Here is an 11,493-nt window from a genome sequence, read left to right as displayed (position 1 = left end):
TCCAAGGGTCTCTCAATAGATACGTAAATAAAAGATCTCTTAAATAAAGAATTGGTGGACTATGGAATATTAGCTTATCATGGATCGATAAATTTGCAAGTCAGAAATATTTGAGTCCTGGCTCTGCCACTGCCCGCTGTGTGACTGCTGGAAAGTGGACACCTTCTCTGTGCCTGTTTCCTCGTTTATAACAGCAATAATAATAACAGTGGTAAGAGCTCATTGATGAGGCTTATTCTATTCCAGGTCTGTATCTTATCCACTGTCACAGGTACTCCTTACCCCACAGCCTCACGAGTTGAGCCCCATCACTCCCATTCTACAGATGAGGAAACTGAAATCAGGCCCAAAGTCTTTAGCACAACCCCTGTCACAGAGCTTCCACTGAGGTTGAATTCAATCCTCATGGATTCTTCAGCTGACTCTGTGTCCTATATCTGCACGCTGGTCTGGTGTCCATTCAGGGTGCCCAGCTCTCCATGGTACCCACTTCATGTTTGCGGACTGTGTGAGTTCCCATTACTCCAGGGGCTCCCAACTCCTCCATCTGCCGCCTGCTGCTGTGACCCATCAGTCCATCCTTAATCCCTGGGGATCTGGCCTGACCTGACCGCTTTGTGTTCAGGCCTGCAGGGAGACCTGTCACTCAGTCTCTGCTTCTCTGGGGAACATCCCATGCTTGCTCTGTGCCAGGAACTTGGTTCAGTGCAAGCTAAGAAGCAGGATCACAAAGTATCACTGCTAAGAGGTTCCTTCAGAAACTCCTGGCTCTGGCATTTCCCTGGTGGTCCAGTGGTTAAGAATCGCCTTGCAATGCAGTGGACGAGGGTTCGATCCCTGGTCAGGGTACTAGGATCCCATATGCCACTGAGCATCTAACCCTGCATGCCACAACTAGAGTCTGTGTGCTGCAACAAAAGATCCCTCATGCCACAACTAAGACCGGATATAGCCAATTAACTAATTAAGAAAGAAATGACCGATTCTAACTGTGAACTGTGGAAGTGTGTCCTAAAAGGCAGTCTCCACTCCCTGCTCTTCAACCAGATCAGCCCTGTTTGAAAAAGTTTGATTAAGATATTGCACTTCCCTAGATTTCCAAAGAAAGATCTTGGTTTCAAACTCTTTTAAGAGTTTGAAAACTACTGTCCTTTGCTGTTTCACTGTGGATGGGAGTAGGAAATTGATGGTATAGAACCTGAGGCCTGGAGGATTACCAGTACCTTGCAGAAGGTCACCGAGGTAGTGATGGACAGACACAGGAGGGCAGCAGGTGTCTGGATGCTTAGCTCAAAGCCATTTCCACTGCTCGACAACAGCCATGTGGGAAAGCATCGCTTCTGCCTCCCACGCTTTCATGCCATTCTTGAGGATTCTTTAGCTTTAGGCTAGAGAAATCCGGAAGTACAATTCTCCCAAGTCTTCTCATTTCTTGCCTCTCACTCCATAACCCTCAGAGGCAGCTATCGACTTTGGTCGCCTCGACACAAGACGTCGATGCTCCCCAGGCCAGCTGCCTACGCCGGCCTGTGACCACAAGAGGTTAAGTCAAATAGAGGAACATTTTGATAATTGGAAAACAAGGGAAATGGCGAACAACTCTCCTCACTAAGGGGAGAAAAAAACACTTTCGTCCGTAAAGTTGACTGTCCTCAAGTGAAATAAAGTTGCACACGGACAAAACAAGATAATGTGAACTTTTTAAAAGGCTCATTTAATCTCAGAGAGTAAATGAACCCTTGGCTGTTTCACTGTTAGGAGTACTCCAATCATTAGATGAGCCGTATTCGACACTTCCTCTGGGAATAATGTTATAACTTCACGCTCTGTCCTTTCCAAGATAAAGTTCAATATGAATCTTCGTTTGCAAGGGGCAAAACCTCTCTCCCCTATTAGGGTTTGTCAATGTGATGCTAAAAATGATCCTTTGGCGGACTTGTGAGTAATTGATCCTCTGACGCTAACAACGCCCAGGAAAATGAAGGTATAATTGGTGGGAGCGCCACGCAGCCGCTGGAGCAGACGCTGAGGCCCGTGGAGCTGGAACAACCTCTCAGTGCAGAGGGAGACCTTGCCAGCTCGGAGGTGAGCGGGCGGGGGGTGGGGGTGGCCCTGGGGGCTGGACGGGATGGGGGTGAGAGCACTGAGCTTCTCACCAACTCAGAGACCCCACATCCAAAAGGCACACTGCCATCCTCTCTGCCCCTGGACTGGTGAGTACATTTGAGGCCCCTTGTTAGGGGCTCGGGAATACGCTTTGGACGGTGGGTACCGTTTTGAGGTTGTCTTGAATGCATGAACCTCAGTCCATGGGGTAGTGGCAGCAGACAGGTTTCAGGTGGTCTGTCAGGGGCAGATGAGGTCTCCGTGCTTTTTCAAGGGTGTGTCAGGTGGGCTGCCAGGACAAATGCATCACCTGGCAAAATTCTCCTGTCAAGCACGGGATTCTGCCTGGTGGCTCAGATGGTGAAGAATCTGCCTGCAATGTGGGAGACCCAGGTTTGATCCCTGGATCAGGAAGATCTCCTGGAGAAGGGAATGGCTACCCACTACAGTATTCTCACCTGAAAAACCCCATGGACAGAGGAGCCTGGAGGGCTACAGTCCATGGGGCTGTACAGAGTTGGACACGACTGAGCGACTGACACTATCTTTCTTCAGAAAGGAACCAAGTGGCTGTGCAAATCAGTACCTCGCACCGATCACTCAGAACCGATTCAACGTAATTGCCTGGAAATTGATAGCATTTTGCTTTCTCGCTCAATTGTAGCTGCGCTCCTTACTTTAGGTTTTGGACATGATTATCTGCCCTTGGAGTACCCCATTACCCCCACACTTGTCTCTCAACCCAGACTTCAATGATCCTAAAGTATTTGTATCTTTTATCACAAGCCGCCTCGAACCCTCTCTGGAAGAAGGTGAGGTGTCGTTCTTTTGAATGACCATTCAAGATGCTTCTTCATGAATAACTTAGATCTCCTTTGACTTGGAACACTAGTGGTGAAACAGTTTATAAAGTGAATCAGGACGTCAGTGCTTTAGGGTTCTTAAATTACATAGCAGAAGATTTAAGAGACGTAAAAGATTGTTTTTTGTTTTTTCAGAAATTCAAAAGTGGCCTTGCTGGTTTGGTACTTGAGACCTTAGCTCTGTTGTTAACTGAAGGTTTGTCTGCAGAATTCTTGTAGCATTCCTGGCACGAAGTCTGGCAAAATGTGCCAACTAATGTAGATTAAGTACCCATTTATCCTGAGTCCAGACGACCTCAAATATATCTAATCACGGAGTTGGTTTGTAAGCACAGTGGAGAGCTAACTGATACACATAATGACAGCTGAAAAATCCTAAAATGCCTTCAGAGCCATCCAGGAGGTGTTGATGGTGTTCTTGGACTCATGCTTGATTTAATTCAGTGAATTCTACTTTCTTAGACTGGCCCTGTGGAAGCTGTCTGCCATAACCACTTTTTTATTCCTAGCAGCACAATCTCCATCCTCATCATACCAGAAACTAGATGATTCTTGTTGTTTTCCCTCTTTGTCCAATGGGATTTTGTAACCCCATGGATTAGCTTCTCACGGGTCAGAGGTTACAATGGTGTTTTGACCCATCCCTCGGGTATGTGGTTTTTGGCAAACATTGTACCGCTTGGTTGACCAGATTATGAGGTTGCCCAGCCTCACTCTGAATGACCTGGGGTTACTGGATTCACTGTGACTTGACTCCCAAAGTCTGCCAATATCAGGTTATTTTCAGCTCCCTAAAACCACTGATGCGCACGGGGACATGCCAACCAAGCCGGTGTTCCTGTTTGTCCCCCTTGTTTCCTCCCCAGAAACTCAGTAACAAAGAACAAAAGCTTTCGGTCTTCTCAGAACTGTTTTCCATGTGCAGGGGATGAATTCTGGAGCGCCCCCATCAATAGGGAGTCCTGTGAATAGGGGATTGTATCTGAGAGGCCGCCGTGCAGAGCGGGAGGCCCATTCTGAAGTGCCCGCTCTGCAACTAATTTGATGGAGGACCATGGAAAAAAGGCCCTTCTCCTCTCTGGGCTCATTTCGTTGGCTGTCTAAGACTAGAGCTTGTGATACCTGCTCCCAAGGGCGAGTGTTAGGGTGGGCTGTGAGGGCCAGGGGTCCCAGGGGCTGGGAATCCCTTGTGCCAGCCCTGAGAGAAGGGCCAAGGGCTGAGGAGGCTGGGATGGCGCTTATGCCTAAAACAGGGGTTTGGGCTTTGCCCTGAAGGGAGTGGAATGCCAAGGGCTTCTGAGAGGTGATTGCGAGCCTGAATGTGCTCAGGTCCTTGAAAGAGCAGTCGGAAAGAAGGCAAGAAAGCCCAGGCTGCAGATGGGAGGCAGAAAAAGTAGTAGTCATGTCAAGGAGACCCCTTTGCCCCGAAAGATCTCCCTGTTTAGAAGACTCCAACAGAGAACCAGGTTCGGAAAGGAAAGATGGGTGTGATAATGTGTGATGAGGACAGAAGGCTAAAAATCCTTGATCTGGGGAGCCGAGGTCTAAATCACGCAAAACGCATCTAAAGGGTTCATTGTGTGGTTAAAGGTACAGAAGGTCTGGGAGGAACAGCCGGTGGATATCAAAGGCGAGGCCATGGTCTCATCTTTTCTCTAGCCCCGATTCTTACCAGAGTGGTAAAAGCTTAACAGGTATTTGCAGGATAAGGGGACTCGGACTTGACACAATGGGAAAAGCTTCCGAACAGGAAAAGCTGCCTGGAAGTAGGACACACTGGCTTGGAGGTAGTGAGCTCCCTGTCCCTCACAGTGTTTGTGCTGAAACTGAACCATAGGCTGTTGGGGGGAGGGGGATGGAGGGGGGGGCACATCAAAGAGGGGATTGATGACTGGGGTCTGGATGGCCACTTCCTTCAGCTCTGGGGGTGCAAGGGTCTCAAGCAGCTTTGAACAGTCCCCGGGGGTACTTCCTGGGATCTCAAGGCCTCCCGGGTTTAGTCCAGACCCAGTGTCTGGGAGAAGGAGGGTGATACCCTGAGAGGAGATGTGAGCCCAGAGATGGAAGTGGATTTCTCCTGGGCTGGCCCCGCCTGCCAGAAATCCCTTCTGAGCAGGACCTACCGGAAATGGAGCTGTTCAGGGAGAAGGTGGGCCGTGAGGTGTCTCTTGCCCTTTCCGGGGCTGGCCGAGCCTCTGGAGGGGTCCATATGCCCCTAGAGGGGACATCCTGCTGAGAGGGGGGTGCTCCTGGGAGATGGGAAGTCCTGACCCTGAAGTGACCGAGTCTCCCTGAGACCAGTGATTTCCACCCCGCGGTCCGGGTTGATAGCAGAGCACAGCCCTAGCAGAGGCGGCTCTGTCCTCTGTAGACTTGTCTTCCTAATTGCCCAGCACGGTGTCAGCAGGCTCCCATTAAGGATAATTATGTGATCTATGAGATGATTCTGCCTCCAGGCTCCCCAGGTCCCTGGTCTCTTCCAGGGCTAAAACTCTTAGGCAAAATCTAAACATCTGGAGCAAGAGGCACAGCCATTCTCCCTTCCCTCCAACTCTACACAAAACCAAGACAGCCTGCCCCCTGAGCAGGTCCTCAGAGCAGGAGTGCGTGAAGGATCCCCCGTGTGCCAACCACTCACGTCCGGTGCCTCATCTCAGCTCATGCTCACATGACCCTTTGCAGTAGGCCCAGTTATTGAGTCCATTTTATGGATAGAGAAACTGAGGTCTGGAAAGGAGAAGCCCCTAGTCCTGGGGTGCACACCCTAGTCCTGGGGTGCACACCAGCCGCTAGTCCTGGTGATGACCGAGCCTGGATGTGAACTCGGATTTTTCTGACTCAGAGCCTGAGCTGTTAGCCTCACTCAACACTGTCAGTCCACACTGGGGCAGAGGGAGACTTAGGTAAATACGAGAAGCTGTTTGCTCCTCCCCGACTCCAGTCTTCTCTCGCATGAAGAATCCCCACAGACAGAGGAGCCTGGTGGGCTATAGCACATAGGGTCGCAAAGCGTCCAACATGACTGAAGCGATTTAGCATACATTATTATAATTATTCCTTGCTGAGGCCTGAGTCCCACGTAGAATGCCCTACAGGCAGAGGTAGTCTCACCATTGTCTTTCATTGTATGTTCAACCCTGTGAGGTCAGCGGCATAGACTTATCATGCCCATTTTACAGATGGAGAAAATGAGGCCAGAGCTCGTGTCTGGCAGAGGAAGAACTTGAACCCAGGTGTGTCAGACTTTGAGTCTGCTCCGTCTTCCCTACCCCACAACTTCCAAAAGACAAGAACCATAGCTTGCACAGAGCCAGGCCGAGGGCCAGAGCTAGCAGAGGGCATCCCAGTGTCTATGGGTATGCCTGACTTTTCTTCCTGTCTGTCATTTCCCAGGTGCCAGCACAGGGGTGAAGGATGCTGCTCTGGGTGTTCTTCCTCGTGACTCTCACCCTCAGCAGCGGCTCCCATGGCTCCCTGCCCTCCCAGCCTCTCAGGTAAGCAGTCCTGACGAGAGAAGCAAGAAAGGTGCTTTAAGGATGCAGAATCGAGCTGGTCCCCAATTGGCTCCTCAGGCAGCCTCCGCTGCTCATCTCTGGGAGGGAGGCAGACTGAGCCCCAGAGAGGTCACCACCCAGCCCTGGTTCCAGCCCTCTCTGGGGATGAGCAGGGCAAGAGGTGACAGAAGGACCTCACAGAGACCCAGTGAGCACAGTCCCCTGGGCCTCCTGCCCCACCCTTTGACCTCTGACTCCTTCTACTAGGATCCCACGGTATGCAGATGCCATCTTCACTAACAGCTACCGGAAGGTTCTGGGCCAGCTGTCTGCCCGCAAGCTACTCCAGGATATCATGAACAGGCAGCAGGGGTGAGCTGGCGTTCTTGTGACTTCTCCCTGCACCCCCAATGCATCACGATTTGGAGGGACCAAGTATGGTCTCTTCGCTTGCACAGCATCTGTCACTTCTGGACTTGCCAGGGCAGAAGGGCTCCAGTGTCGAACCTCATCTTACCCTTAACTAATAAATGATCATTAAGCATAGGTGCTTGTCCCTGAGTTGGGCTCCAGTCACTGACAGCAGTCACCACTTGACTGGCTCTACCAGAAAAAGACTTTGCACTGGTTCATTAATACATACCTGGCACAGTGCAGAGTAAGCCCTTGGTAGTGTCAGCAATTATTCTCAGGTTCTTATGTGCTCTTTCCAACAACTTTACAAAGGATGTTCTCTCACCCCCATCATACAGAAGCTACATTAATAGCTTCTAAAGGACACACACCAATGAGTGGCAGAATTAGCATCCAATCAGCCTGACTCCACTGCCTGAACTTGTTTTAGTTTTCATTTTGAAAAAATTCCAAACTTACAGAGAAGTTGCAGAAATAGTACAAAGGGCTTTTACATGTCTTGCCCTAAGAGTCAATAATTCCTAATATTTTTTGGTATATTTGCTTACTCTATATCTGGGGCTTCCCTGATGACTCAGCGGTAAAGAATCTGCCTGTGATGTAGAAGACACAGGTTCAATCCCTGGGTCAGGAAGATTCCCTGGAGGAGGAAATGGCAACCCACTCCATTATTCTTACCTCGAAAATCCCATGGACAGAGGAACCTGGTAGGCTACAGTCCATGGAGTCGCAGAGTCAGACAAGACTGAGCATGTATACACACACACACACACACACACACTCTCTCTCTCTCTCTCTCTCTCTCTCTCTCTCTATGCCTAGATACAGATCTAGACATACATACACAAACTCAGGTATGATTATGAGTATTATTGTTTTGCTGAACCATTTGAGAGTGAATTATAGTCATCATGACCCTTTATCCTTAAGTACTTTTGTGTGTCTCCTAATAGCTAATCAAAGGATACTCTCTTCTATAATCACAGTATAATTATCACTTAAAGTCTATATTTAAATTTCACTAGTTGTCCCAAAATGTCCTTTATAAACATTTTTAAATCATTTTGGCTGCGTCAGGTCTTATCTGTAGCACGCAGGATCTTTCATTGTGCCTCATGGACTCTGGTTGTGGCACACGGACTTAGTAACTGTGGGGCTCGGGCTTAGTTGCTCTGCGGCATGTAGGATCCTAGTTCCCCCATCAGGGATTGAACTCATGTTGCCTACATTGCAAGGTGGATTGTTAACCACTGGACCACCAGGGAAGTCCCTGTAACAATTACTGATCTTCCTCATCCAGGACTCAATCCAGCCACAGGTGGCATTTAGTTGTCATGTCTCTAGTTTCTTTTAGTCTGGATCAGTTCCTCAGTCTTTATGACACAGACATTTTTTATTAGTAAAGGACAGTTCTTCATAGAATGTCCCTCATATTGGGTTTGCCGGGTGCTTCCTCATGAATAGATTCCCATTATGCAACAGAGGTAATGTTGTGTCCTGCTCAGCGCATCCTGTCTGGAGGAGCATGTTGTCCATTTGTCCCATTGGTGATGGTAACTTTGATCACTTGTGTAACACGACACCTGCCAGGTTTCTCCTCTGTTGAGTTAATATCTTCTCCTTTGTACTTAATAAGTCATCTGTGGGAAGATATTTTGCAAATGTGTGCTTCACAACCTATAGTCTTCACTCCTATACACACTGTCTTCTTAAACGTTGCTGAGTCTAATTCAGCTGGGTGCCAGAGTCTATGCCAGATATCGCAATAGGCCGAGGGATGCAATCCCGCTCTGCGCCCTTTGCCCTGACCTTTCCCAAGGCTTCCTCCGCTTCCTACTCAAACAATAACTTCTGTTGTTTCTCTTCGTCTAATCAAACAGAGAGAGAAACCAGGAGCAAGGAGCAAAGGGCCGGCTTGGCCGTCAGGTGGACGGCGTGTGGACAGACCAACAGCAGATGGCATTGGAGAGCGTCTTGGTGAGCCTGCTGCAAAAGCGCAGGTGGGAATATGTGTGTGTGCACAAGTGTGAAGGTCTGCACATGTGTGTACTGAGGGACCTCAGAGGCTTCTGTCCCCAAGGGTAGCCAGGAAAAGGACTCTCCTCCTCTCCAAGCAAACTGGGAACGAGGTCCCTTCTTCCCTACATCAAGAACCAGAAGAAGGGGGGACATGTGTGATGGAGACTGGCCGTCATCCACTCCTGTATCTCCAGTGTGTAGCCAGAGGCCAGCCTCAGTGTCTGTGTCCAGAAATGTCCCTCACTCAAGAGTCCTAGAGTGGGACCCGGAATCTGAATTTGAATGAGAGTCCCAGGGGACTCTGATGCTCCTGGTCTGAAACGCATGCCCTGGATCCCCTGCCAAGTTCATCAAACTGTAAAATCAAAGGGAGGCCAGCCCCTCCCAACACCCTTGGGTGGAGGACTGTGAGCAGCACTTGTGAGATGGAGAGATGGGAATGACAGTTCCCTGACCCTCACAATCCCAGTAGGAGTCAGGGAAGATCAGGAATGAGTTTTCCCATTTTACAGAGGAGGAAAACTGAGACTAAGATGAGGCAGTAGCTAGCCCGCAGTTAGGGACTAGGCAGGCCCTAGACCTGCCTTTCTTCCCCAGAGCCCTTCACACGAACTCCATTTCCTCAAAATGACATGACTATTTGCAGAAACTGTGCTGCATTTTAGAGCCCAATTTTTGAACTGTGAGCACAAACGTGCCCCAGCGTGACTCTGCCAGACACCTCCAGCCCAAACTATTAAGAAAATCCAGTTCCCAGCAGAGCTCTCCATGTGCCCCCTCGCATTCTTCCCAGCCTGATTAGACACCGAGAGCTCAGAGATCTGGCCAAGTATTGTCCTGGGGAGATGCAAGCGGCAGCAGGCTGACAGGCATAAAACAGCAGAGGTGAGAACCAACCCTGGAGGCCGGATGGACACCTGAGCCCCAGGTCTGCTTGTGTGGCCAAGTCTCTGCCCACAGCAAGTCATCTTCCCTGTTCCCTCCTCTGGGAAGGGAGCAGATTTGCTCCAATGACTACCAAGGTCCCGGAGAATAGAATTCTTTGTTAAAATAAATGTCCCTAAGAATAATGCCTCCCTCGCCACCACACCGCCCCGGCCCAGTGCCTCTCACACTGGGATTAGGTCACTATTCACCTGCTTCAGGGCTCCCACCAGGCCGCAGTGGGGCAGAGTGGCCCCAAGGAGGGCCACGTCCTAAGAATGCAGGCTTTGTTCCTGTATGTTAAAAGCCAGAGGCTTCACAGAGCTGAAAGTCGTAGAGCAGCAGGAAGGCCCCAGAGGTTGCTCCCGCCATTGTTCCCCCTCCAGCTCAACTGTTGCAAATACCAGGACATGATGGGGTGGGAGGGATGCTGAGAAAACAGAACTGCTGAATTAATTCTTACATTAATACCTTAAGAGTGTGGAGTAGAATGATTTGGCAGTTAGTATCCTTTCACACCCACCACGCTTTATGTCCACGTAAAAGTCCCCTAAGTTAACAAGTTCAGATTTCTCCATCTTCCCAGCTCTTAAAAGTCATCTAGGGACTTCCTTGGTGGTCCAGTGTTTAAGACTTCGCCTTCCAATGCAAGGGGTGTGGGTTCAATTCCTGGTCGGGGAAATAAGATTCCATATGCCTTGTGGCCAGAAAATGAAAACATAAAGCAGCAGCAATACTGTAACAAATTCAGTAAAGACTTATAAAATGGTCCATATAAAAAAAATCTTAAAAAATCATCCAAAGATGGCCAGGTTCTGGGCTGAGGGGACAGCCGTGGATGGACCAGTCTTGGTCTCTGCTCTCATGGAATTCATAACACACTGAAGCAGACAGAAATTAAACAAATACTTGTACAGTGGATTATTTAATTTGTGATAAATGGTAAGGGATGTGGTGAATGTGTGTGCTAGAAAGAATGACCTCATCTAACCCTGTTTGGGAGTTAGAAGTGGCTTATTCAAGGGCCAGTGACTTCCCAGGCTCTCAGTGGGAGTGGGTTGGGAGAACTGGGGCTAAGATTGAGGTCGTCTTGAGAGTCGGTCAGTCTCAACACTGGAGTTACTGTCACCCTAATTCCAAGTGTCCTGTCCTACCTTGCCTTGATTTCAGTGCCCCCAGACTTAGCTTTATCTTTCTTTCTGCAATAGGAATTCCCAAGGATGAAGATTCTGCCTCTATTTTCTGCTCCCTGCAGCTGAGACACAACTGCATCCAGTTAATCCTTTTTAATTTCTGACCTACTTTTTCCTTTATAAATACAATAAAACTCCCCCAGACTGGTCTGCATTTCAGTTTTCTTTTATCTTCAGCCTAATTTTTCACGTTTTACAGAGCTCCATTTCCCAAACTGGTATTACAAGATATTTAAAAAAAAAAAAAAGCTAACACTTACCAAACACCCAGAGTGCCAGCCGGGCAGCTTCACGTGTAGAACCTCATAGACTCCCTACACAGCCTAGCGGGAGGTACTGGCGCTGTTCTCATTTCACAGACGAGGAACTGAGGCACAGAGGGTGAAGTGAATTGCCACAGTCACCGCCAATAAGGAGAGAGCTGGGATTCAACTATAGGGGACCCAGCCCAGAACTGGGCTCCTAGCCGTATTTGTCTAC

The 11,493-nt window shown here is 49.1% G+C and overlaps 1 protein-coding gene across 1 annotated transcript; it reads left to right on the top strand.

The window, feature by feature from the left end:
* Positions 1–4,352: 4,352 nt before the first annotated feature.
* Positions 4,353–11,156, top strand: GHRH (growth hormone releasing hormone). The gene is made up of 5 exons (XM_043480417.1): positions 4,353–4,435; positions 6,363–6,463; positions 6,731–6,835; positions 8,758–8,877; positions 11,029–11,156. The coding sequence occupies exons 2-5, from the start codon at positions 6,384–6,386 to the stop codon at positions 11,042–11,044; spliced, it is 321 nt and encodes a 106-aa protein (XP_043336352.1). The 5' UTR covers positions 4,353–4,435; positions 6,363–6,383; the 3' UTR covers positions 11,045–11,156.
* Positions 11,157–11,493: the final 337 nt, after the last annotated feature.

The sequence above is a fragment of the Cervus canadensis genome, chromosome 10, assembly GCF_019320065.1.
Source record: "Cervus canadensis isolate Bull #8, Minnesota chromosome 10, ASM1932006v1, whole genome shotgun sequence".
Taxonomy (NCBI): domain Eukaryota; kingdom Metazoa; phylum Chordata; class Mammalia; order Artiodactyla; family Cervidae; genus Cervus; species Cervus canadensis.
Note: the sequence above shows the minus strand (reverse complement) of the source record. Positions and strands in the feature narration are given on the sequence as shown.